We start from the raw sequence: 23,604 nt of genomic DNA, 5'->3' as shown, positions 1-23,604 counted from the left end.
CCAACAATGAATGATATTGATACATAGAACAGTAATAAACATCCACGGCGGAGCCTTCATGCTCGGCAACTCACGTATGGTCTCCATCCCCCAAATCGAGGACTGTCTATCCCGGGGCTGGATCGTCGTGGTCCCCAACCACCGTCTCTGTCCCGGGGTGAATATCCTCGAAGGCCCGATAGAGGATTGTCGAGATCTCTTGGCGTGGGTGTATGATGGCAGTCTGGAAGGGCTTTTACGCGATCAGGGGGTTGAAACGTTGAGAGTCGATACAGAGAGGGTTATGGCATTCGGGACAAGTAGTGGAGGGTTTTTGGCGTTGAGTTTGGTAAGTTTCCCTCACTGCCCCCTTGTTCTCTTTGAGTCATCTATATATAGTTGAGTTCATATGCTAATGAGGAACCGATATAGGGCTACGACGTCCCCAAACCACCAAAAGCAATTCTTGATTTCTACGGTGCAGTCCATTTCACGCATCCCTTCTGGACTGCGCCCCTCCCTCACGTGGCTGAGAAGTTGCCCCCAGGTCTGTACCCGGAGTTCATGGACAGAGTTTACGAGGAGGATCCAGTCCCCACGGATAGTTCTATCTCGCTCGAGGGCCAGACGGAGTCTGGACGGGCTAAGGGGCCGGATTTTTCGCGGCCGCGGGATGCATTTGCGTTTATGCAGATTGCGAATGGGCGGGTGTTGAGCGCCTGTTTCCCTGGGCGGGATGTGAGGGAGATTGATCCTGTGTGCTGCGTTCGGGAGGGGTTTCCTGCTACGTGTGTTGTGCATGGACTTGAGGATCGGATGGTTCCGATTTGTTTGAGTAGGGAGTTGGTGAGAGTTCTTGGGGAGAAGGGGGTGGAGTGTGAAATGGTGGAGGTTCCGGGGGAGGATCATACGTTTGCGATGGGAATGGAGGTTGGGTCAAGGACTTGGGAGATACAGAGAAAGGGATTTGATTTCTTGGAGAGGATTATTGGTCGAGAGTAAATTCTTATTGGGGTAGAGGAAATGAGATGCTGTATTGTATTGGTGATGTTCTGGCCTGCCAGTTGCATACACCGGAATATTAGGACTAATGAGTGTCGAGGTCACCAGCCTGGAAATCAAAAACTCCATCCATGCAAACTCGTATACCCAGTATACTCCCATTACATCTCAATGCTGAACCGCTGAACCCAAATAATGAATCGCTGATCACTGTCGTAGTTCGTCGTGTCTCATGGCCGGCATCGACAGCCCTAGCTCAGTACTAGGGGCACAAATGAGTAAACCGAAAGAAAAAAGCAGGAAGAAGGGAAAGATTGCGTGAGATGTTTGAACTAGTAGAACGTAAAGAGGAAGGAGGAGGTATGCGTTGAATAAAGGCCCGGAGAATCGAATTGTCGTCGGCAGAATAGGTGAATTGGTCGCGTGAGTTTTCATGGTGACTGCAATTGCAGTTGCCTCCAAGACCTGACACATCACAGACAAGTCAAAATGCAACGTAGGTTGGGCATTGCAATTGACATATCTTATCGACGTCAAAATCCCTTGCTGGAATAGCCAGAATCGGGCCAATTGCAGCCCTTAGGCGTAGATCCACCCCGTCGTGCGGCATGCTTTTCGCATGCATATCCGACGAGGACAACCTTCTCCTGCACCACATGGCCTCGTTGGCCATATGCTTCACACGGGTCAACCGCGTGTTGGAAATAAAGGCAACCGCAGACCGAAAACCGCTCTACCACTTTGAAACACATGGTAGATGATCTCGGGGTTTGTAAGTTATAATGATAAAGAGAGGGTGGGTTGGCGTCCAGCGAGATGCAACAACGAACTTAAGTCGCCTGTCAAAGAGCGACTCGAACATAAAAGGACAAGGAAAAGTCAAGAGAATGTTGCCGATAGTTGGCTAAACTGGGAAAGGGAGATGCTAAAGTTCGATCATTTATAAAACTGACGTTCAGGCGACCAGACCATCATAGAACACAATGGAGACGCAACACGGAGCAACTGGAGACAGAAGCAAGTCTCATGTCTCCTATCCAAGCCGCTTAGAGAGTCAAACACCGACAGATGCAAGGCATCCGTCAAAATTAACGGTCGTTCATTGCCCGAAGAAAACGTGTATCGCGACTAGGGCAAGAGGTGCTAAAAAAAAAAAAAAAAAAAAAAGAGCCAAGTGAGGAAAAAATAGTTGGACCCAGTCTATCGGGCAAGGTTAGTACCATCCATAGTGGTTATGCTCCAATCCACGTAGGGCCGACGACGGACGACGCCGAGCCCTAGTCGATCAGTGGGGTTCGGGCTGAGTCCTTCAAGTTTCAATTCAGAGCAAGCCAGACCCGAAACTTCAGATTGTAGACACATGCCTCTGACTAACGCAATTGTTGCAGAAGGTAATTCTGCGATGACAGCTGATACTCATTGCAAACATGACCCCAACCGGGCATGGTTATCCACTTTTGATGGAACCGTTGGAGCCAAGACCGCAACAGTTTTGCAAACCCCTGCCAGTTTGACAGGATAGCGCGGGCCTTTGCAAGCGCACGTCCTCCTGTCGCAGGGGTTTTTCAGCTGGTCTGTCTAAAGGCACTAATATAGAATAGACATTCCTCTTCTCCTAAGGCCGAGGAGAGAATGGGGCGGTCAGGGCACGGAGCGAATCAAGTCCAAGGTGACAAACCGGGCAACTTGTAGAGTGCTCCTTCCAAGGTCTAACGGAGATTAGTTCCATGCACGAGAGGACGGAGGAAACCGGTGGATTGACACAAGGCTGACTGGTTAGTGGAGAGAACGCAGCTGGACGGTTGCCCATCAAGCCTATCACCGTATTGCGTTTCGCTGGCGGGGTCACTGGACCAGAGGATGGCCTGAGTCATGGACCCTCATTGGCCAATCACCGTGCCCCGTCGCCAGGCAGCCATTTCTGGCCTGATCCCCTTAAGGACCTTTGCAGCATGCCCTACGAGCCCTAGCCATGGTACGACTGGTCTGTTCTATCTTTAAGTTAGTTCCTGTGTCAGGTTTATGCGGTGACTCAACGGAGTTGGTAGACACTAGTAAGTTAGTAACCTCTTCAGCTGAGGCTCTTGTCTCTTACCTTTAAGCCTCTTGCAGCAATTTTTGAGACATTAGACTCGGTTTCACAATTACCGTTGCCGATGTACCCGAACTATTGATCAAAGTGCTTGTCATTCGAAAGCCAAGGTCTTTTTAACTTGCATTAAGCCGACCGCGAGTCTGTGTCAGCCTTCATTCCCACTCTTGCTGAGTCAAATTGTTATGACGGTTCAAAAGTATCTTGTGTTCAATTAGGACCATCCCTCGAGCCGCCCACAGCTGAAGACGATACTAGTAGAACCTGATCCTTCATCCTGTTTCTTGTAGAACCCATGCATACATGACAACCTAAAGGAGCTAAAAGAAAATTACCACCTCAAGCGCTAGATATAGAAGAAGGTCAATGAATGAGCTAATCTATAGCAATACATGCCTCTATTACAGTGTCTGCTCCCTGTATCGCAGCAAAGCATCGTCGATAAACCCCAAAGGCAGAATCATTATGTGTCATGCCAGATTCCAGGTGCACGGTGGGTGATCAACACCACCCAAAGTCAGAAGTAAAGCAATGAATACAAACACTTCAGAGATGTTCCCCTTTGTAGTCAAAGCAAGTAAGGACACCATCTTCAACAGTCACGTTTTGTTTTTGCCAGAATGCTATTGTGGTTAGCTGGAAAGCGACTGATTTATATATATATGAAGGCAACACCTACTCAGTCTTGTCCATTTGGAGTTATCGGGGTTGTCTGTGTAGACGAAGCAACCTAGTTCCTTCAATCCGGGATCGTTCCCGTCACGCAATATGCATTTTTCAATGTGGGTTTTACTTTGGTAGTTTAGTCAAGCCCATCCAAGTTGGAATTCAATACATACTCGTCTTCATTTCCCGTTTTGATGGCGCAACATGGTTTGAGGTCCAACTTAGTGGTAACTTTGTTTCCAGCTCCATCTTCGCATGTTGCAATGAAGAAGGACGGTGTTTCCTCATCAACGTAATATTTGGTGCAGCGGGGCCACCACCAACTTCGCCAATTCTTAATCTTGTCATCATAATCGCTGCCGCTAGCAGGCAATGCTAGTAGCGGTAAAATCAAGACACCGAGATGGGGACGCATGACCCTTCAGAATTGCCAACAATGATCAATATTTAATCCGAAGATACAAGTTTGGACGTGGCCATGCTGGCTCTACTTATATAATTATTGGTCATCTGAGATAGTTCTTTTGTACAGATTCTGGTGCCTTTCTCTGTATACGATTGATCCCCTTGTATCTTCCTTGTTATGTTGCAGATGATACATACAACCGTCCTCCCAAGCCAATTAAATGCAGTGTTAATATCTTTCAGGGGGGCCACAAAGCATATAGAAAGAGATGATCCTTACACTTCTAATAGATTCATAATTTTTTCTCATCCTCTCAACGCCCTTGTGATGTTATAGATAGTTTGGGACTTATTGAGATGGTTTGGGGGGTTGTAGGTCACAATGAATAAAAGGACATCCATTCAAGTCATTTACTCTGGTGGAATATCTCTTTCAGATGATACAGGTTGTGTGTCAGGATGATGACACTTCTAACTTGATAAATAGATGTGTGACACTAATGAAGCAAAACAAGGAGATCAGGAGAAGTTGGGCATGAGGGCACATAAAATAGTGTATAGAAAGAGACTTATGCCTCTAGTGTCATCTGCATGAGAATCAGTGTGATGAATAAATATCAACCCCTTGGCTATTAGGGCATAGCAGCTCTCACCAGTATTTCCTTCCATCCAAAACAAAGCTTTCTCTTCTAATTCCTAAGATTGACACAGAATATATGCCACAAAAGCCACCCTATCATTGACATTTTATGGGGAAACAATATTGCATAGTCACGGATATGTTTACTGCACCTACTGGTATCTCGGCCAGCTTACGGGCCAACGGAGTGATGAGGCCAACTCTTGTTATGTATTAGAGTATATGAAAGTTCTGTCCCAGGCCTAGTAGGTAATACAAAATAGTCACATTCATCTTGATAAGGTTCAATTTTGTAGAACATGCCCCGGTGCTTGACTTCAGCTATGAAAGATTCAGAATGTCCAAGCAATTGTGAGAAATACTCAATACCCGACATGTCTTTAATTATATTCGCGATCGAACTGAGCAACTCTAGTATACATAGAACAACGTGGGGCTCCATATGGTGACATGAACGCTAGAATAAATCAACTTAAGGCCTGTAATGGGCCGGAAATAATCCCGGTAAAACAGCACATGTGGAAAACAGCCCGGCTTTCAATGCTATATATGGCGGTTCTAGTGTTGTTTATTGAGGAAAAATAGAAAACTGCCGATTACGGCCAGTCACCATGCATAACACTTGATGCAATAGCAATCTATCAACCAGGCACTTTCTGATGTTCCAATGCTGTGGACGTACACTGGGTAATGTGCAAGACTAAGACCAGGTTCTCCAGACACGGCAGTAGTTTACAAATTACTACCGATCGCATTAACGGTGAGAGTCCCATGGTAGGGTTCACTCTGGTAGTTCTTGAATGTCAAGATAGCAGCCCCCTTGAGGTTTGTCGTCGGCATTTTATAAATGCCATCCACGAACATATCCTTCCTGGCATATAATACCAAGCAGGCACCCTATGTTCTGACATCCACTCCAGGACCTATCCCCAATGGATGCTCGATAAGTCCCGATGATAATAAACCAGTCTGCGATTGGAGGGAACCCATATCTCGCGTGGTGCTGGAAGTTGAATTCAATGATTTCGTCAACGCTCTGTAACGCTACCTGGTACGGGTTGGATTGTCGTGCTATGCAACCAGTTGGCCGATTCCTGTAAGCCGGAATACATGAGCACATAGTAATTATGTTAAGCCCGAAGTCTGTACACATGCAACTAAATACTGCCACGTCGATGGAACCATGCTCTCCTTGGGTGGTGCCTCTCATACAAGAGTAGCAGCTAGATAGGTGGCCGGGTGATAATAAACACACAGGGGCGAGAAATGAACATAGGACATGGTGATGTGATATATCTTTAGATGATGATATTAAGGCTAGATACTTATTTTATAGTACTATATACTAGGATAACAGAGACAGTGACTACACATCTATTCGCGGTGGGAGAAGTGAATGTAGTCTATCAGTTCACCAGGGACTGCTTCAGTTTGTTTCCATTCACTGTTTTCATGCAAATACTTCAATAGTAAGTAATGCACCAAATTGAAGGTTAGGGCATGTGTATTCAGTCTCCGCATTTGAAGTACTAGTGTGAATGTGTAGTTTCCAACTCCTTATTATGCATCTGCTTTCACATCCTCTCAAAAATGCTAACTTTCCCCTGTCCCCATCCTTAAATGCCTTTGCTATACAAAAGCCTCAACGTATATCTATCTATCGCATGCTGAACATATCAGAATGCGAAACTATATTCGATGGCATAGTATTCTACGTGCACAGGCATCACGAGATTAGTATATCTCCTAGATGCCTCTCAACATCTGCTATAGCTCTTTATCATGGATGATTCTCAGTACAACATAGATGAGAAGGTATTACAACTAATGGCAGAGGAGTTGTGATATGTTGCGTCCATGCGCGTCGGAGTTTTTAATTACTTTATCTTTGTATCTGTTACTGAACGCTACTATGCATTATACATAATACATCTAAAAAGTGACAAGCACCGACCCCTTGGGAAACAAGCGTACATGCTAATGCTAGAACTTTTTATCAATCCCAGGTTAGACCGACCCAAGAGCTCCAAAGCTCAGTCCCTTTGCAAGCCCCAGCCGCAACATCCGGAGAATATCTTCTCCCTTGGCGTCCTCTGGCAGACCAGCACGCCAGTCCCAGCCTCGCTCATGATACGCCGAGCGAGCGTCATCACCAGAACGAGGCACCAACACGCCAGAGCTGCCAGCGGATCCAGATCCTGACCGGTTCCGCGCGGACTCGATCATATCACTACCAATGAACGAGAAGGTGCTCGAAGCTGTCAGCGAAGAGACGGACTTTTTCAGAAGTGCGCGGGGAGATGGCGGGAGAACAGAAGAGTCATTAGATGCTGAATCAGCGCCTGCGCGCTTGGAGGAGTGATATTCGATGAGTGTAGAGCGGAAACACTCCTCACATTGAGCATAGACGCGGGGTGTAACCGTTTCAAGATCCTCAATGGCGGACAGAATAGCGGATTGTTGAGATACGGAAAGAGTGGGTGTAGGTTCTAATATTTGGTTAGCAGTCGAGCTCATCCAGCATGGAACAAGACTTACGTTCGACAAATGGCAGCGCCTCTCCTAGAAGCGCTAATAAGCCATCGACTTGCACCGCAGAATCTCGGCCAGGGTCGTAAAGGCCACCGTAAATACTATCTGCAGCACTACTGATGACCGCGACCAAAGCTTGGGCTGCCGCTCGCCGTCTGGCTAAAGGTTTGAACCGTGGCTTTTGCCCCTCTTGGAGACCAATAGTCTCATCACGAGTCTCATAGTATCGTCGTAGAGTAGCATAACCACTGAAGTAAAATTGAAGAATACTGGCAGCTTCCTCATCAACCCCAGCAACGGCCGAGAGGCATGCCTTAGGCTCTCTGATCAAAGAGTAGAGCTGTTCATCAAGGTTTACATGTGCAGGGTACGCGCGTGATTGGACGAGACTGTACGAGATAAGTAGATCAACCACAGACTTGACCTTTCGTCGGTTGTGGGCCCGAGCATAGCAGATTAAAGCAAGGCCATATTCTTCGGTCTTGGAAACTGTAAGATCGCCAAAACGCTGCAATAAATCAGTACGTGATTTTCTGTTGACACAAGTAGGTGACTAACCTCAGAGACTCGTTTCCCTTCCTTTTCTAGACCGAGTTCAGAGCATAGCAACACGGCCCTGTCCATCTGCTCCGCAGTGTCAAGCGGCAACTTATCTAATAGCTCTGATACGCTCTTCTGCATCTTCTCATGGTCATTTAGACGGCTTAGAACCTCGAGTGCCAATTCCCAGCCCTGTCGGACACCATTTTCAATGCTTCCGCGCTCAAATAACCCAGAGGCATAGCTGCTTAGAATGTCGTCCTTGCTAACACTGCCCTTCTGCGATTTACCATCTTGGCCATAGGAGAGAACCATCAAGTCATTCTCGCTCAGGCCTGTTAGCGGCTTTGCCCCGGTTGCCGTCTCTAGCCAGCCACCAGCTGACGCAACTTCAGCCACAGCAGACGCAACACAAAGCGACCACGTCTGAAGCAATTCTAACACACCATCAACGTTTCCTTCAAAGACGGAGGCCAGCCCAACTTCGATGCTGCTGAGAGAGTTAACCCGGAAACCGCCTTGATCTGATTCTGCATTTGTCGCACTATTAAATGCCAGATCAAGGCGACGAAGATAAGCATCCTCATGATTGCTGCTAGAAGACTGTGGTTTCGATACCCGAGGACGGAGAAAATGAATGCTAGTGCTGGCACCAAGTCCATTGTTTTGCGCTGAACTCTCATCATCATCTTCCCCGTCCCACCAAACTGTCAAGCTGACAGTCGCCTCAACCCAGTCCTGTGCAAGATTCATGATAGCACTCGTATCGCCGAGGATAATGCGGTAGAGGGATCTCAGATTTTGGTAAATCGTCCACGGAACGCGGCTTTCTGCCATGCGCGCGGACTGCGCAAAGGAGAATTCACCTGCCGCAGCGCTGGGCTTCAATCCGAAGTTTATTGCCTGGAAACGATTGCCCACAACCGGGGGCTCAGAATCTTGTTGCTCACCACCTTCAGCAAACTCCTCAAGGTCTGTCACTGCAGCAAGCACACGCCTCCTGTACATGCCCCACTCGGCTCCCCTTACGTCCCAATCACCATGCTGAGTGCCAGGGCATGAATCTAAAATCTGTACGGCTCTATTGACGCACTTCTGAATATTCTGTAACTGTGCCCCACGATAACCTGTCTGTGGCAAGCCGTCCTCCAATGCAGACCTAGCATAGTTAAAATCTGCAACCCGCAAGACGTCCGCAGCTTCGGGAATATGACCGCGCAATACAGCAGCCTTAAGAATCTCCCAAAAATTTGAAGACGCAGTAGGACTTGGCTCCACATCTTTCAATGATCGCAGTTCGGCCGTCTGAGGATAATTTTTATTAAGCCAATCAAGGAGCAGCTTCGGTATAGGGATAGGCGCACTAGTTCTCGAGCCAGCATGCATAAGGCTTTGCGGTGCCGCAAAGCCCAGGGGGTTGGGAAAACTTCCAGACCTCTCACTTGAAAGAGGGGGGTGGTGAAGCTGTAGCAACAAAGAACCCAGGAAGCTCGCTTTAATCACGCCAGGAGCATGGTCCCCAGGGCCCACTTGTGTACTAGAGATCCGGGACACGCCCTCATGCTCTGCATATAATTCCCAATCATCCGCGAGTTGGCTACAGACCTCTGATAGCATGACCTGGAAATCCACATCTTGGTATTCAGCCTTTCGCACTTCGTCGTACAAGCGACATATTTCATCCTCCGTGTTGATAATGACTTGGCTCGGCTCTTCAACCGACGCGATACGCGATCTTGACGTGAAGTTTCGCACGATTGACGGCATTGGAGAGTCCTTCTTAGGGGACAGTTTCGTTTTGCGTAGAGGTGATTGATTTGCCCATTTTTCATCGAGCTTAGGCCGCTTCGCATTGCTTGGATTTGTATATATCGGTTTTCGGTGATCTTGCGAGGTGGACTGTGGAAAAACGGGCTTTCCAAACTGAGAGTCCAAGAAGCTCAAGCGGTTGTCGTCTCCAGTTGTATCGCCTACGTCCATATCGCCATCCGCTTCTTCTTCCTCTGGAACGGCCTCCTCGTCCTCAACATCTTCTTCCATTTGCGACGAGGCAAAACTATTGGACGGCCCAAAATTGGTCGATTCGCCGAACCGGCTCTCATTTGTCACACTGAAAAGAGATTGAGAGGGCGCAAAGGACTTGGCTGGCGCTGCTTTCCTTCCCCGTGGCGCTGGATAATCGAAGGATGCGATCGAGGATCCGAAGATGCTGTCATTGGGATTGATGTTTCCAGATTTTGTAAAAAGAGAGCCGGGGGAGTCGAACTGCGATCTAGAGCTCATCTGGGAGCTGCCGAATACGGTGGACGGAGGAGCGCCTTGCGGAGTAAAGGAATTAGATGCAGACGGCGGAGCACCCGCAGGGGTTTCAGATAAACTGAACAAGCTGCGAGATTTTCCCGGGGTCGAGGGGGACTCGAATCGAAAGGAACCTTAAAACTCATGTTGATTTGGTGTTGGTTGGTGTAACGAGAAGAGTATAAACAAAAGCGATAATTCTTGGTCGACTTAGATCTGCGGAATGAAAAGTTACTACCCCAGTCGGGGGCAGAGAACTCGTACAAGGGGATAGACACCTAATGCCAGGCGCGCACAATTAGCCAATGACCCGCCGCTGGATGACGGAGTAATCGAGTTACAGATAGGGAATTGTCAACCCCAAAGTGTCCTGCAAGTTCCTCTTCTTCAGCATCGCCAGTCCGCCCATCAACGCGCTCGGGTCTTGGCACCAACTGCGACGTCATGTGATATCATGTGACCTAAAGTCACATGGTAATCATCATATATAACACGTGATCATGAATACCCCAGTTTGGGCAAGTCGTATTCGCTAGCCCCTTGGGTTGCCCAAGGCTAAATCTGGCCGGCGTTCCAAAGCCAAGAGCACAGCCCTTGGAGCCTTTCCTGATCATCATTGGATGGCATACCTTCAGATTGTTCTTTTTTAAGTTATCCTTTGAAACGCCCATGGCGATGATCAACGCTAAGCCTTGTGTCTCTCGTATCAAGGGTCTTAAAAAATGATTTCACGGATCTCACCTCAGAATACGAAGTAGATATATAAGATGTGTAGAAGACCCTCTCCCCCAAAAGTGCTCCTTTGTGTCCTATCTACCTCTTACTCATCACTCATGTATAACAATACCTCAGTATCTGCATGATGGGTTCTTCCAAATACATTTCTGACCAGGAGTCATTCGATGGGAGTCTTTTGAACACAAGCAGCAACTCTCGCCTCTTTCATGTATACCATACCCTATGGCACAATGATTACACCGTGACTTCGGACGACAAGGCCCCCCTTTTCTTTGTGGATAACTCAAGTTTCACCCCAAAGAAGCCTGACCTCACATTCCATGCTGGCGCTGATAAGAAGGCCCCTATTGTGGGCGTCTCCAAATTCCTACATTTTTCAAGGCACATCAAAGTAGGGCTCGGCGACCCGCAGAGTATCAATCACGTTGAGTGGGAGGACCTTGTCTCTCAAAACATCAGATGCAACAAATACCGCTGGCAAATGACCGTCCGGGGTGCCTCTGGAGCAGAACGACGGTCTTTTATGTGGAAGAGAACACACTCTGTTGCAGTCCAAGGCTCCTCCGCTACCAAATGGAGTAGTCGCAACTTCAAGCTGGTCGATGAGCAAACCGGTCAGATTGTTGCAATATTTACGAGCACTGCATTTAAAAGTGTCAAGAAAAGTGGCAAACTCCAAATCGACTCGGCGAACTATGGCGAGGAGTTTGACCTGATGGTCCTCATTACTGGGCTTTCTCTGTATGAGAAACAAAGACGGCGCGACAATAACCATGGTGGAGGTGGCGGGGGCGGTGGTGGAGGTTAAGAGATCTCTCCTTCTATTTTTTTTTTACTTTTCTTCAATTCCCTAATATTTTGAGATACCAAGTCTGTTTCTTAAGTTAACATGTTATATATGTCTATGATATGATATCTACTGCTTCTTGTATTAGTATAGTTCTTGGCATGTAGTACGATGACATATTCCGCTTTATAGAGCTCGACCTCCAATAACTCCATAGATATGCAGTTGCCTAGAAAGTCCTTTCTCTTCTCTAATGGATAACATTATAACCCTAGCACTTCTCATACTATTCTAGAAATCTTTGAGTTTCTAGAGTATGTCAGCATAGCTGATTGTTGTGCGACAGCATCTGATAGCATCTGATGGTACTACGAAGATCCCAACGGAAGTCTCGCCCTGGCCGTCTAGAATGCAAGCGAAGACGCGTCAAGGTATGCACTCACTTGACACGACTCCATGGATTTATATAACTAAACTAGCCTTCCAGTGCGATGAAACCCGGCCAGTGTGCTCCAACTGCTCTAAGCGCCACACGGAATGCGAATTTGACTCGAGCAGTTCCCTCCTATGGGCGAATAAGGAACCACGTAACGCAAAGTCAACTAACTCTGGAAATGAAGGGCCTCTACTACCAGAGCTGCTGCATGGGACTGCCGTTCCATTTGTCTTCTCATTCCCGTCCCAGCCTCAACTTGGGCGACTTGGAGTTAATGATGCAGTGGTGTAACTCAACGTACCAGGTCCTAACGCGCAATGAAAGGACCGATCCCGTCTGGCGTCTTCATGTTCCGGAAGAGGCCTTGTCACATCCTTTCCTTATGCAAAGAATTTTGGCCCTTTCTGCACTTCATATAGCGGACGAGGGATGACCACCGTCGTCCGCAGTATATCAGTACTGCCGTATCCAACCAAACCAGGCATTCATATCATTCCTAAAACTTCTTGATGATATAAATGACTCAAATGCAAAAGTTATGTTTGTATTATCAAGCATTATACTTGTATATGCCTTCGGTTTCCCTCATTCTCCTGAGTCAAAAGACCCATAGGCGTGCGTGCATTGACGATTTCATCCAAGTTTTGGTATTAGCGCGGAGTGTGGAGCAAGTGCTGAGACAGACTACGCGTCTATTAAATCCGAAGTAGCGACTGGGAAATTCTCCTACGCTTGGACGAATATATTACCTCTCTTCAAAGAGATGCTCTTGCACCCCTCGAACGACTAAGTGAGCTGAATGTTTATCGTGGTGCACAAGACCCGACGCATGATACCGACATCTACAATAGAACTATTGACAACCTGACGGATATAACGGCTGCAGCCTACGGTGGTTTGACTTCAACCATTGTTACCGCGAGGTGGGCAATAAGATTGAAACCCAAGTTTGTGAACCAGATTCGGGAATGTAGCCCTCTAGCTCTCATTCTAGCGCATCTTTGCGCGGTTCTTTGTCGCCTTGAGTATGACTGGTTCATCGACCAGTGGGTTTTCAGGCTACCAAGGGCAATATGGCAGATCCTGGATGACCGCTGGAAACCATATGCCCCGTGGCCCATCGTAGAAATCTTTGGACAGGATCTCCTCAGCGAAATTAAAGCATATTAATTCAGCTTGATCTCTCGCAGTACCTACTATGTCGTATCCGGATATACATCTGCGCATGTCTGGCACATGGGACACTCTGATCACAAGTTCTCTCTCTATTACGGACTTATTTTCAGAAGGCACTTGTTTAAAATTGATACCCTATCTAATACATCAAACAGGAAAATGAGGCGGACTCTCAGACTGTCCCTAAAATGCCATAAGTCACCCTCGGCCCAAGAAATTAACTTCACCTGGATGAATGACCAGAAAGACAACGGTTACAAAAAGCATTAGGAATCCGTCATACACGTAAACAAAGACTTCGTTTCGGAGTAGGAAGCCATCCGAGCCTTGAATATACTCCGCGACTCGAAAACTCGACCGGATCAGAATGAAGAGACTTGAGAAGTGCAGTGCAAACATATGCCTTTGCCAGGGGGTGTTATCATCAACAGAACCATGCTCGGGTTCCAAGTAGACGGTATGTATGGATGACGGAAAGAATAAGGAATAGCACAACAAACAATATATCTGCAGCTTTGGAAGGGTAGTAGTGATAGGCATTCCAGCCTGTATGTTCTGAGTCTGCCATCCCGGGAAGCTATATAGGGCAGGGTTGAAGCGTTATAACTCAGCAAGGCGAGTGAAAGACATTGGGGGAATACAGGTCCTGCAATGTGTGTTTAAACCAAAACCTCGAGCTGCAAACCCCCTCCTCATCGCACTTTCACGCAGTATTACGGAGGTGGAGGCACAGCAAAGATCCACAGATCGTATATCTCGTACCTTTCCCTGAATCGGGTAATAGCTATATGTATATGGTCCTTGACTCCTTCTACAGCGACCTATTGGCTCTCGCTACTGCCACTACTGAAGACCCAAGAGTTAAGCTTTAGATTTTCAGTTATGATGGAGAGAAATAATTTCTAGCTCCTAATGAGGTCCAGTCCCTTGCTTCGGTCTTAGTTCTCCTGATGGCGAGTGCTACACTTAGGGAGCCCATCAGTGGGACGGGGTAATACTGGGGCAATACCTAGTCGATACATCAAGTTCATTCAACCTTCACGTTTGATCTGTAATTGCGTTTTGAGCCAGTACGTGTCCCGACTCTGCGCCCTACCTTAGACTCAACATTGGCCCTCTATCTTATCCAGTAATCAGTACACTAGACCTGCTCTATCCACTCCAGCAGAAACACAACGCCCACATGGCACGCCCTACAACTTCGCTTGCTTCTCCGTCTCATTGACCAACACATATCGATACCGCGCCTTGCCAGCATCCATATCAGCCAACGCAGCATTCACATCCTCCATTGGCCTCTTTTGAATCCACGGCAACACACGTTTCTCCGCCGCCAACTGCAGCATGAGCCGAATATCCTCTGGCGAACCAATATTCGACCCGGTAACCTTCACCCCCTTCTGAATTAAAGAGAAGGCCGTCAACTGTGGAAGCGGCTTCTCAGGCGCCCCAACCTGCACAAACGTACCATCAACCTTCAGCAGCCGCAGATACTGACTCAACGGCATATCCGGCGCATCAACAGTACAGATAATCAGATCCAGGGAACGCGAATGCGTCCTCCCCCACTTCTTCTCCTCATCAGTAGCAATGAAAGCATCCGCTCCAAGCCCCTCAATTGCATCTTTCCGTTTACTCGACGTCCGAGAAATTCCGACCACCCGATCACACCCCAGCGCCCTCGCAAACAAAATCCCCAAATGCCCCAGTCCCCCGATGCCCACAATGCCAACCGACTTCCCCGGCCCGGCGCCGTACTTCCTCAACGGTGCAAACACCGTAACCCCACCACATAGTAACGGCGCGCCTCAGCCGAGGGCAGCGAATCGGGGATCTTGAACACGAAATGCGCCGGCCCGCGCCAGCGCATCGCGAAGCCCCCGTATGCTTTGCTCTTGTCGGCGTATCGCGAGTTGTATGTCCCCGTTATCCGGGGACAGTAGTTTTCCTGTCCGTCTGCGCACTCGGAACAGTCCGCTCGCAGACAGGACATGCTCTGCGCGCCAATTCCGACCCGGTCTCCGATGCGGATCTCCCGGGAGGCTGGGGATGATGCCAGCGTTGGGACGCCCGAGCCGATGCGGGTCACGATGCCAATGATCTCGTGGCCGACTACGCAGGGGTAGTCTGCGGGGCCCCAGCCTGAGCGGAGGGTGTGGATGTCTGTTCCACATATACCGCAGTGGGAGACTGCGATTTCGATGTCGGTCTCTGTGAATGGTTTGGGGTTGAAAGTCGTGAATGTTAGGGGGCTGGTGGCGTTGTGGGCTACCCAGCCCTTGAATGTGTCTGCGGTTGTTGGGGGCATTTTCGGGTGATTATTGGGGTATTTGCAATTTAGGTAGCTTGAAGTGTAGCGCGTAGTTATGCTGATGGCTTCGGCCTTATATGATTGTTTGTCTGGGTGTCGTTGGTGGCGCAGTGGTGAGGTTGATTATTTTGCTGGTAACAATACGCAGTTATGCGAGATCTGCTCAACAGTTAAAGTGAACTTTTGGGCACGCAGATCTTTCAGAGATTTAGAGGGGATATATGTACATCACTTAGAGGAGAAGTCGGCTACTCTAGAGTAAATGGTGGAGATTGATGGACCGAATCAAGAATTGCCGAGGTTGCGGGATATCCTCATGAATATGAACAGTAGTTATGTTTATTGGTCACAGCATGTCGGATCCCATATTCAATCCATTAGATGCATTATGATTAACGAGTACATGTTTCCGACTAAAGACAGAAGAGTTCCCATGCGCCAGATCAGGTCAAATCATGACAATCGTATGCAGCTAACTGGTAGCAGGCAGAGAAGTATTTACACTGGAGGGTATCAAACAAATCATATCCTAAACACGCTGGCTTACAATAACTTGTTCACCGGGATGTCATCCCCATCAGCTCGCCCAGCTCGTCATTAGTGAGAGTGCTTCTTCGCCGATCCTGGCTCCCTTTAGAACCCTTCACTGGGCGGCCTCTCTTGCGGCTCTCGCCCTCTTTGCGGGCTTGTTCCGCGGCGCGGGCTTCACTCTCGGCGGCGGCTAGTTTCTGAGAAACACTCATTCGGGTTTGTGAACTGGCGCCCGGTTCCTTGGTCGGACCTGGCTTTTTCGGCTCATGCAGTCTGCTAGCCTGACTGGGTACCTGACGTGTCGTCTTGGTCTCCGGTTTTCTCCTCGACGGCCTGCGGGTAACTGTCTCGGACTGATGTGCTTTGATTGGCAAAGTATCATCGCCGCCGGTAGGTTCACAAGGTGAACCATGGAGTCCAGGTGTGAAAGAAACCTTTCGTGGCAAACGCGCGGGGCGGACATTCTCGCTCCGCTCCTTCAGCGCACGATCAGAGCTCTTCTGAGACTTTTCCTCTCGTACAGGTAGCTGAGTGTCAGCAGAGGCCGGAGATAGCTCAACGCTCTCTTGAGAAGCTTTGGCTGCGGGCTCTTCTTCCTCCTCAGCCTCCTGATCCTCGTAAATTGGCGACTGCGTCTGTGTCTCCCCGTCGTCGGCAGGTGCAAGATCCTGAGCCGAGTCTACACTAAGGTCGAGCCTCATACCCATTCGCAACTCCTCCGCTTGCACTGAGCCACCGCCGTCGGCGATTCGTCTATGCCATCCGTCCATCATGGTAACAGCTTGTTTCCACCTGCTCTCCATCTTTTCCCAACTTTCCCGTAACCTACCAATTTCCTCGTCGCGCACCTCGACTTCTTCAAGCGGTACAAAAGAGGGATTAGTGAGGAGTGTTCTCAGATGTTCCAGCACCCTATCCATTTGGTTGGACAGCTCTTCACAAGATGCCGGAAGCGTAGTAACTGGTCCTTGCGATGATTTTTGAGTTCCCACGCTTGCGCCGTTCGAATACTCTTCATTCTCCTCGCCTTGGGGCAAACCTTGTAAGTCCTTCAGGGTCTGGACAGTGTTCCGCGCAAGCATAATCAGACTATCATTCTCATCGCTCAGGTTCTGGCATAACTCTGTCAGGAAATCGTTCGTTTCCTGTTTCAGACTGTAGCCTGGGTCGTTGACATTATCACCACCCGACAAAAGCTTAGCCTTGGAGGATCGATCAACTGCAGGGTTTATGTTGATGGTTGTCACGCCTAGCCCCTCCCGTTTCCCTCTCTGACGTTCTGCCAAGTGGGATTTCAATCTCTGCATCTCCAGGTCACGCTTGCGGATATCGTTGGCACACTGAGCCCGGACTTGTTGGATCGTAGTCTTCATCCGTTGCACTTGGTCTTTCAGTTGTCTTACTGTAGCATCGGCACTCGCTGCATTAGCTTTCTGGGCACGTTCTTGCGCTTCCGCCAAAGCGACCGATCGGGCCAATTCGGATGTTTTCGCCTTGAGTTTCTCCTGTACGCAGTCTTAGCTTCTTGTAAAGCCTCTCAAGTGTCACTAGAACATACAATTTCGAGTGTCTTTTGAGCATCCTCCGCTCGCAATGTCCGAATCGTTGTCGCTAGATTCTCTCGGTGTTCGGCTTCGCGCTATTCCAATCCGGTCAGATCAAGTACAAGATGACGCAGGACATTCACATACATCTCTCCTCAAAACCAAATCATTCACTAGGTTGATGACTCTCGCCATAGCAGCCCCAGTGCCTCCCTCCTCATTCTCCGGCTGGGCGAAATCAATCGGCCTGCCACTTTTCAGCAGCCCCCGGGCGAGAAGCACATTATTTATATAGGTAGATGCCGCCTGCAAATTATGCGGCTCCATGCTTGCCTGCAAGCTGTCGGCCAAATATTGGATGAACTGGCGGGGATCGGGCGACTTAAGTCGTGAGAATTCAAAACGTTTCGCAAGGGCCCCGGGCCGTTATTTTCACTTGCAGGGATTCCGAATGGGGAAGAATGTAAACACCGCCTTTTCCGCGGTGGACCGAATATACCAAATGCGCAGTCGCATGATCGTCGCCTCCGTTGCCAGGCGGACTTGGAACTAAGCCGCTTTGGTTCTACTCTGTACAAGGACCTTTTACTCCAGATTCAGTCGCATCTTCCTGCATCCATACCGGTACACTCTGGTTCAGATAAACCTGGTCTCTGTTGTACAGCAGAATAATGGCAATCGTTCGTTTCCGATCTGTGTCAAACTCGCGATGCTTACAATTATTGCCAGAACATCCGATCTCGGTCCGTTGCTTGCTCAAGAATAACACACATTACTCCGCGCAACTCACAGCTTACGAAGTAAATGTACTCCGGCGTACGGTGCTGGCCTTTTCTTCAGCCACACACCCACTGTTTATCGCTTTCATAGCTGAGAGACTCTCATGTGTAACCTAGTACGGTAATGTGACATGGTGCCGCCATCTCGTATGTATCTTTTGTTTATCTCTTATTTGTCTTAATTTATTTTGGAATTTCTTTTTTTTTCCAAGGGAGATCAACTCTTGGCTGCATAAATTATTACCTGTCAGAGAATTCCAAGGACGAGTTCTAATCCCAGTGACCGGGCACACCTTCCATGATGTCCATCGAATACTAGATACTGAATACATGAGCCTACTCCTCGCATCGCCGATGACACACATTATTCTGATGTGCCATATATAAGGCCAATTGGTTCGTTTAATGGCTCTGTCCTTATGTCCTGTCAGACATATATAGCTCAGGGCCTCGAGGAATACATGGGTACTCCGTATGTAAGCCAAACAGAAGTAGAGCTCTTCGCGTCGAGTTAATAGTCGAAGCTGACAAGTCAAGCGCAAACGAAGCACTGTGCATATGCAATGCTGCCCGAGGATGCTATCATACGAATAGAAGACTACTCTCGATTGAACTAATTAGGGCAATACACACGAGAACAAACCAGTTTAGCCTAATATTCATTCAAGTGATAGTCTCTGTAAAGTAGCAAGACTACTTTGGTAAGTAACAAGGGCATCCATGCGAACGGAAGATCCTAGTGATAGATTCGTTGTCTCGAAAGTGGAGTCCCGTGTTCGATGGGGACGCCTTTCCAGATTAAGACTAGTGGGGGGACTTTGGTCTCTTTAGCAAAGCCTAATTAAAAGACAAGCACATCCAGTCGCGGTGGTTTATCTCCTCGCAGCATGGAGCTCTGACTGAGTCTAATCGAAGTGTTGGTATGATGGGCTCTCAACGTACGTGTTAAGACCCTCAAACTCTAAAACATTTCAACAGAAATGTCCGGTGCTCTGATGATCATTAGCGTGAGACTAACGAACCATAGCTCCAGCGCGTGGCGAAGCAGCTGCCTTACAGCGGCATGGTCAACAATTATACCAGACGGGTAGCTTCAAGGCTGCCATAGATGCTTTCTCAGAGGTACAGCGAGTCAATGCTCCATCGGACTTCATTCAGCCTGTCAACTCTAACAACGGCATGGTTTGCCTCAGGCATTAAATAGTAAAGATGCTGATTTTCTTGGTGTACTTGATAATCGTGCCGCTACATACACTAAGCTCGGTCAATCTGATCGGGCGCTCAAAGATGCGAGGCAGATGATCAAAAAGGACAAGCAGGACGAACGCGTATAGCCCTATTGCCAAGTGTCCAGAGCCTTCATGCACCTTTGCTAATTTGAACCAGGGATATCTTCGCTGCGCAAAATGCCTTCTCTTGGACGGAAAGCCCGAGAAGGCTTTAGAACTCTACGCATATGCGTTAAAGACCTTACCTAGTAATAATCCTCGCCGTGAGGTCAGTGCTACTGTCCAGTGGATGTTGACCCTCATCTCCAGGCCTATGCTGACCTACGTAGCTCGTAGAACAACTACACAACAAGCTTCGAGATAAATTAACGTCTAAATGCCGTGACCCATTCAGTGTGCTGCCTCTGGAAATAGCAGCTATGGTGTTAGAGCATCTTGACTTCAAGCAGATCGTGTACGTGGCTCAAATTGCCGTCTCACGCCCCATTCTAATTGTTATCCTCAAGGGCCATCCTTCGTGTATCCAAACAATGGGACAGTTTCCTATCCTCAATGCGAAGCTTATGGATGCGGATTGATCTGTCTGGTGCCCGCAGCAAAATCCATTGGTGTTCCGTCCTGGCTTACATTCGACGGTCAAAGTCCATGGTATCCCATGCTATTGTGAAGAACATATCGTCTAGTTCCACAGAAAAAGTCCTTCAATTCTTCAGCAGGTGTCCAAGATTAGAATACTTGGAAGTCTGGACGCCATTTAGCTGCCAGAACTTTTATGAGATGTTCAAAGGCTCCCGACGTATGAAAACGCTGATAATATCAGGGGATATGCCGGTGCCGCAGGAGTATATTACGAAATTTCTGGGAAGCTTGCCTCTCCTTGAGAATATCAAAATACACAAAGCCAAAACTTCACCTTCATCAAAAGTGCATTGGCCCTCAGAGCTCCCACATCTGCGGAGCATAATCCTTCGCACCACAGATGGATCGTGGGTAAACGGACATACGTCTGCCCTGCATATCCCTCGCAAACAAGTACTATTCACCCTGCTATACCTCCCTCTCCAAAGCTCAGCTAACTGACTGTTCCAGCCTTCTCTTCCCTATTGTATTGCCAATCTCGAAGAGCTATGCCTCAACTCAGATCCGGACGTCTTTTTCCCTTATCCTCCTTCTTTCAATCCAATAGAATTTACGCGATTACGGCGACTGGACATCAGCGGCATATATGTCAGTGATGATTTTACTCTACCATCTACCCTTGAGTACCTACGCATCTGTGGTGGTGCTGCGACTGAGGAATTCCCATTCTCTAACCAGCGTCCTGTTGAGTTTCACGAACTCAAGACCCTTATGTTCAGGGATGTGCCTTGGGTCTCGAATAACACCATGCTTATCTTTCTTGTGGAAGCCAAAGCCCCACTTGAGATACTCCATGTAGACAGCTGTTTCCGATTGCGCGGGACTGCATTCTGGCACAGTCTATGCAAATATGCCACCGATCTAAAAGAACTCAACGTCTCCCATGTTATCGGGATCAATGATGACTTCTCGCACATGATTGTTGAGAAGATGCATAAATTGAAAGTCATTTACATGGCTTATACCGAGATCACTGGCATCTCCATCAAAACATTCGCTGATGCCCGAGCCTCTGAAGGCGATGTCATGAAGATCGAACGGCTACATGTAAAAGGGTGTGAGCATGTCTCACCAGACGCAATCGCATATGGTCGGGCACACGGCATTGAGATAATCACCTGACCCGATGATATGTATACAAAGACGAGCACTCCAAGAATCATTGCATGAACGATACTGGCGTCCTGGCGTCAACTTTGCCTTAGCGAGCGGTGCTTTTACCATGCTACCGAGTATATTCAGCGAATCTGATCAACTATTCCGGGAAATTTAACCAAATACATAATTATACACAAACACACAATACAAAATACGACGCGTCTTACTGAAGTGAATTTTAGCGAAATTGGAACCAAATTATTGATAGGAATGGAGCTAGGTATTCCTATTCGCAATGGAAGAAATCAAAATCTTGTTGTACTTGATTTATTTCAGGCCTCGCTAGTATGTCCAGGTATATACAGAAGCAACAAATCCACACCAGCATTCATTTTCATAGGCACTCACGGTCCTCAGAAGCCGTTACCCCTCTCCTGGCACCACTTCTCAACCTCCTTGGCCAACTTATCCTTCTGATCACGCACCATCTCCATCATCGGCTCAACCTGTTTCTGGAAAGCGGCATCATACCCAGTCAAGCCATTAGCCGAATACTCCGGCTCCTTCTGCGGAGCCAGATAAGTATCGTAGATCGAGATCATCATATCCATAACAGCCGAGAGCTGGTTAGGAAGCCACTGTAACCACCCGTTAGCCATCGATTCATCTCCAATACTTGATAACACTCCAGGAAGGAAACATACTGTAACAATAGGGCTACCACCGGTAGCAGTGGGGTGAGGGGTACGACGAATGATATACTCGCGGGCAAACAGCCAATGACGCCAGCGGAAGCTCCGCACATGGTTCAGGGTCTTCAAGAAGAGGATGCAGTCTCAGTATCCTTGACTACGAAGTCGCGGACGCCGACCTCCTCGGCCTTGGAGTTCATGTAGGCGAGGAACTCGCGGTGGGGGAGTGGGCGGTAGGCGCGGAACTCGTGCAGGATCTTGGTGAGAGGAGTGGACGGCATGGGGATCTGGCAGAGGTGGTCCAGGAGGGGGATCTGGGTGGGTTAGCTTTGGGGGGTTAGATAGGAGGGTGGTGGAGCACATACCATGCTGTCGTTGGCGCCGCTTTCGCCACGGAAGTTGAGTGGCTTGTTGTCGAGGACGCCGTCGTAGATCACGCCGTTCGGGAACATGGATTGGTTGGTGATTCCGAAAATGAAGACACGGAAGGAGAGGTACTCGCTGGGCTTGGAGTTGGCCCACATATCTAGGATGAATCAGTTTTGTGTTCGGTTTGGGTGTAGCTGTGGTTTTGGGAGGTTGCTTACCTTCCATGCAGGCTTCGATCTTCTCCATGGATGCCAGGATCTCTCTGAATCCTTCGTTGACTTCGGCACGAGAACCGTCTTGTTCAATGGTGTCGACGACCTTCAGGGCTCCGCTAATCAGACCATTGGACTCCTTGACCATGTCTATGTGAGTCAGGATAAACCCAGCCTCGGAGGACTTAGGGTTCAGGCCATGTTCAAAGGCCCGGACAAGACGGAGGTTGTCATATACTAGACCCTTCTTTGGATCGGCAAGGGTGTAGTTGAAGAGAGAGTATGCGGCAGCATAGGACATGAAAGGGGGGATGTCCAAGCTAATGATGGTTAGTTAGTATAACTTTGTGTGATACCTCAATGTAGATTGAGAGAAGATAGGATTGCTTGGTGGTGTAACATACAGTTGAGCACAACGGTACATAGGACAAGCCACAGCCCTAGGAAGCACGTCACGTCCCAGACCATACCCCTTGTCAGGATTCTTGCACCAGTTCTCCCAGCATGGCTCAAGAAGGTAGGAAGATGCCAAGAAAGAGTAATCACGGAAGACAGCAGTGACAGCATAGAGGTCTGGGGAGCCATCAGCAGTGACCAGCTTGTCAACTTCGGCGGTGAGGTCAGGAAGCTCCTGGACGGCAGGACCCAGCTCATAGGTAGCCAGAAGACCAGGGGTACCATCAAGCTTCTCCACAGGAAGGCGCTCAAGCAAGGACACCAAAGGTTGGAAGGGTTCGGGCAGTTGGGTAGGGGACATTATGAAGGGCATGAAGCCCGTAGACGTGGTGATAGTGAAGGGGTCCAAAGACTTGGGCAAGGTTGCCGGGTCATCATGGATATGAGGGAAACGCTTCACCGTGGTAGAAGAGGTTGGGGGAGTCTTTGTCTGTGTCATTTTGGAAGTGACAA

At 48.4% G+C, this 23,604-nt stretch overlaps 8 protein-coding genes across 8 annotated transcripts; 3 read left to right on the top strand and 5 right to left on the bottom strand.

The window, feature by feature from the left end:
- Window positions 1-10: 10 nt before the first annotated feature.
- Window positions 11-981, top strand: ANOM_001839 (uncharacterized protein; the record flags this gene model as incomplete). The annotated part of the gene is made up of 2 exons (XM_015547096.1): window positions 11-328; window positions 412-981. 2 exons carry the CDS (start codon window positions 11-13, stop codon window positions 979-981), a joined length of 888 nt encoding a protein of 295 aa, XP_015411193.1.
- A 2,638-nt stretch (window positions 982-3,619) lies between these two features.
- ANOM_001838 (uncharacterized protein) lies at window positions 3,620-4,154 on the bottom strand (the record flags this gene model as incomplete). The annotated part of the gene is made up of 3 exons (XM_015547095.1): window positions 3,620-3,696; window positions 3,753-3,865; window positions 3,913-4,154. The coding sequence occupies 3 exons, from the start codon at window positions 4,152-4,154 to the stop codon at window positions 3,620-3,622; spliced, it is 432 nt and encodes a 143-aa protein (XP_015411194.1).
- Window positions 4,155-6,791: 2,637 nt separating this feature from the next.
- On the bottom strand, window positions 6,792-10,600 carry ANOM_001837 (putative nuclear pore complex subunit Nup85; the record flags this gene model as incomplete). The annotated part of the gene is made up of 4 exons (XM_015547094.1): window positions 6,792-7,273; window positions 7,323-7,824; window positions 7,875-10,288; window positions 10,480-10,600. 4 exons carry the CDS (start codon window positions 10,598-10,600, stop codon window positions 6,792-6,794), a joined length of 3,519 nt encoding a protein of 1,172 aa, XP_015411197.1.
- Window positions 10,601-11,016: 416 nt separating this feature from the next.
- Window positions 11,017-13,285, top strand: ANOM_001836 (uncharacterized protein; the record flags this gene model as incomplete). Its single annotated transcript, XM_015547093.1, has 2 exons — window positions 11,017-11,633; window positions 12,826-13,285. 2 exons carry the CDS (start codon window positions 11,017-11,019, stop codon window positions 13,283-13,285), a joined length of 1,077 nt encoding a protein of 358 aa, XP_015411198.1.
- Window positions 13,286-14,484: 1,199 nt separating this feature from the next.
- Window positions 14,485-15,599, bottom strand: ANOM_001835 (NAD(P)-dependent alcohol dehydrogenase; the record flags this gene model as incomplete). Its single annotated transcript, XM_015547092.1, has 2 exons — window positions 14,485-15,027; window positions 15,081-15,599. 2 exons carry the CDS (start codon window positions 15,597-15,599, stop codon window positions 14,485-14,487), a joined length of 1,062 nt encoding a protein of 353 aa, XP_015411195.1.
- Window positions 15,600-16,159: 560 nt separating this feature from the next.
- Window positions 16,160-18,048, bottom strand: ANOM_001834 (uncharacterized protein; the record flags this gene model as incomplete). The annotated part of the gene is made up of 3 exons (XM_015547091.1): window positions 16,160-17,638; window positions 17,692-17,772; window positions 17,825-18,048. Coding segments are annotated over 3 exons (1,764 nt in total), but the record flags the coding sequence as incomplete, so codon positions are not given.
- Window positions 18,049-19,381: 1,333 nt separating this feature from the next.
- Window positions 19,382-21,446, top strand: ANOM_001833 (Leucine Rich Repeat domain protein; the record flags this gene model as incomplete). Its single annotated transcript, XM_015547090.1, has 7 exons — window positions 19,382-19,394; window positions 19,484-19,578; window positions 19,650-19,784; window positions 19,843-19,953; window positions 20,015-20,139; window positions 20,192-20,717; window positions 20,775-21,446. 7 exons carry the CDS (start codon window positions 19,382-19,384, stop codon window positions 21,444-21,446), a joined length of 1,677 nt encoding a protein of 558 aa, XP_015411201.1.
- Window positions 21,447-21,835: 389 nt separating this feature from the next.
- Window positions 21,836-23,590, bottom strand: ANOM_001832 (indoleamine 2,3-dioxygenase family protein; the record flags this gene model as incomplete). Its single annotated transcript, XM_015547089.1, has 6 exons — window positions 21,836-22,060; window positions 22,127-22,237; window positions 22,294-22,428; window positions 22,480-22,640; window positions 22,702-23,015; window positions 23,100-23,590. The coding sequence occupies 6 exons, from the start codon at window positions 23,588-23,590 to the stop codon at window positions 21,836-21,838; spliced, it is 1,437 nt and encodes a 478-aa protein (XP_015411202.1).
- Window positions 23,591-23,604: the final 14 nt, after the last annotated feature.

The sequence above is a fragment of the Aspergillus nomiae genome (genome assembly GCF_001204775.2).
Source record: "Aspergillus nomiae NRRL 13137 chromosome Unknown contig00016, whole genome shotgun sequence".
In the NCBI taxonomy this organism is placed as follows: Eukaryota; Fungi; Ascomycota; class Eurotiomycetes; order Eurotiales; family Aspergillaceae; genus Aspergillus; species Aspergillus nomiae.
This window is presented reverse-complemented; position numbering and strand designations above follow the sequence as displayed.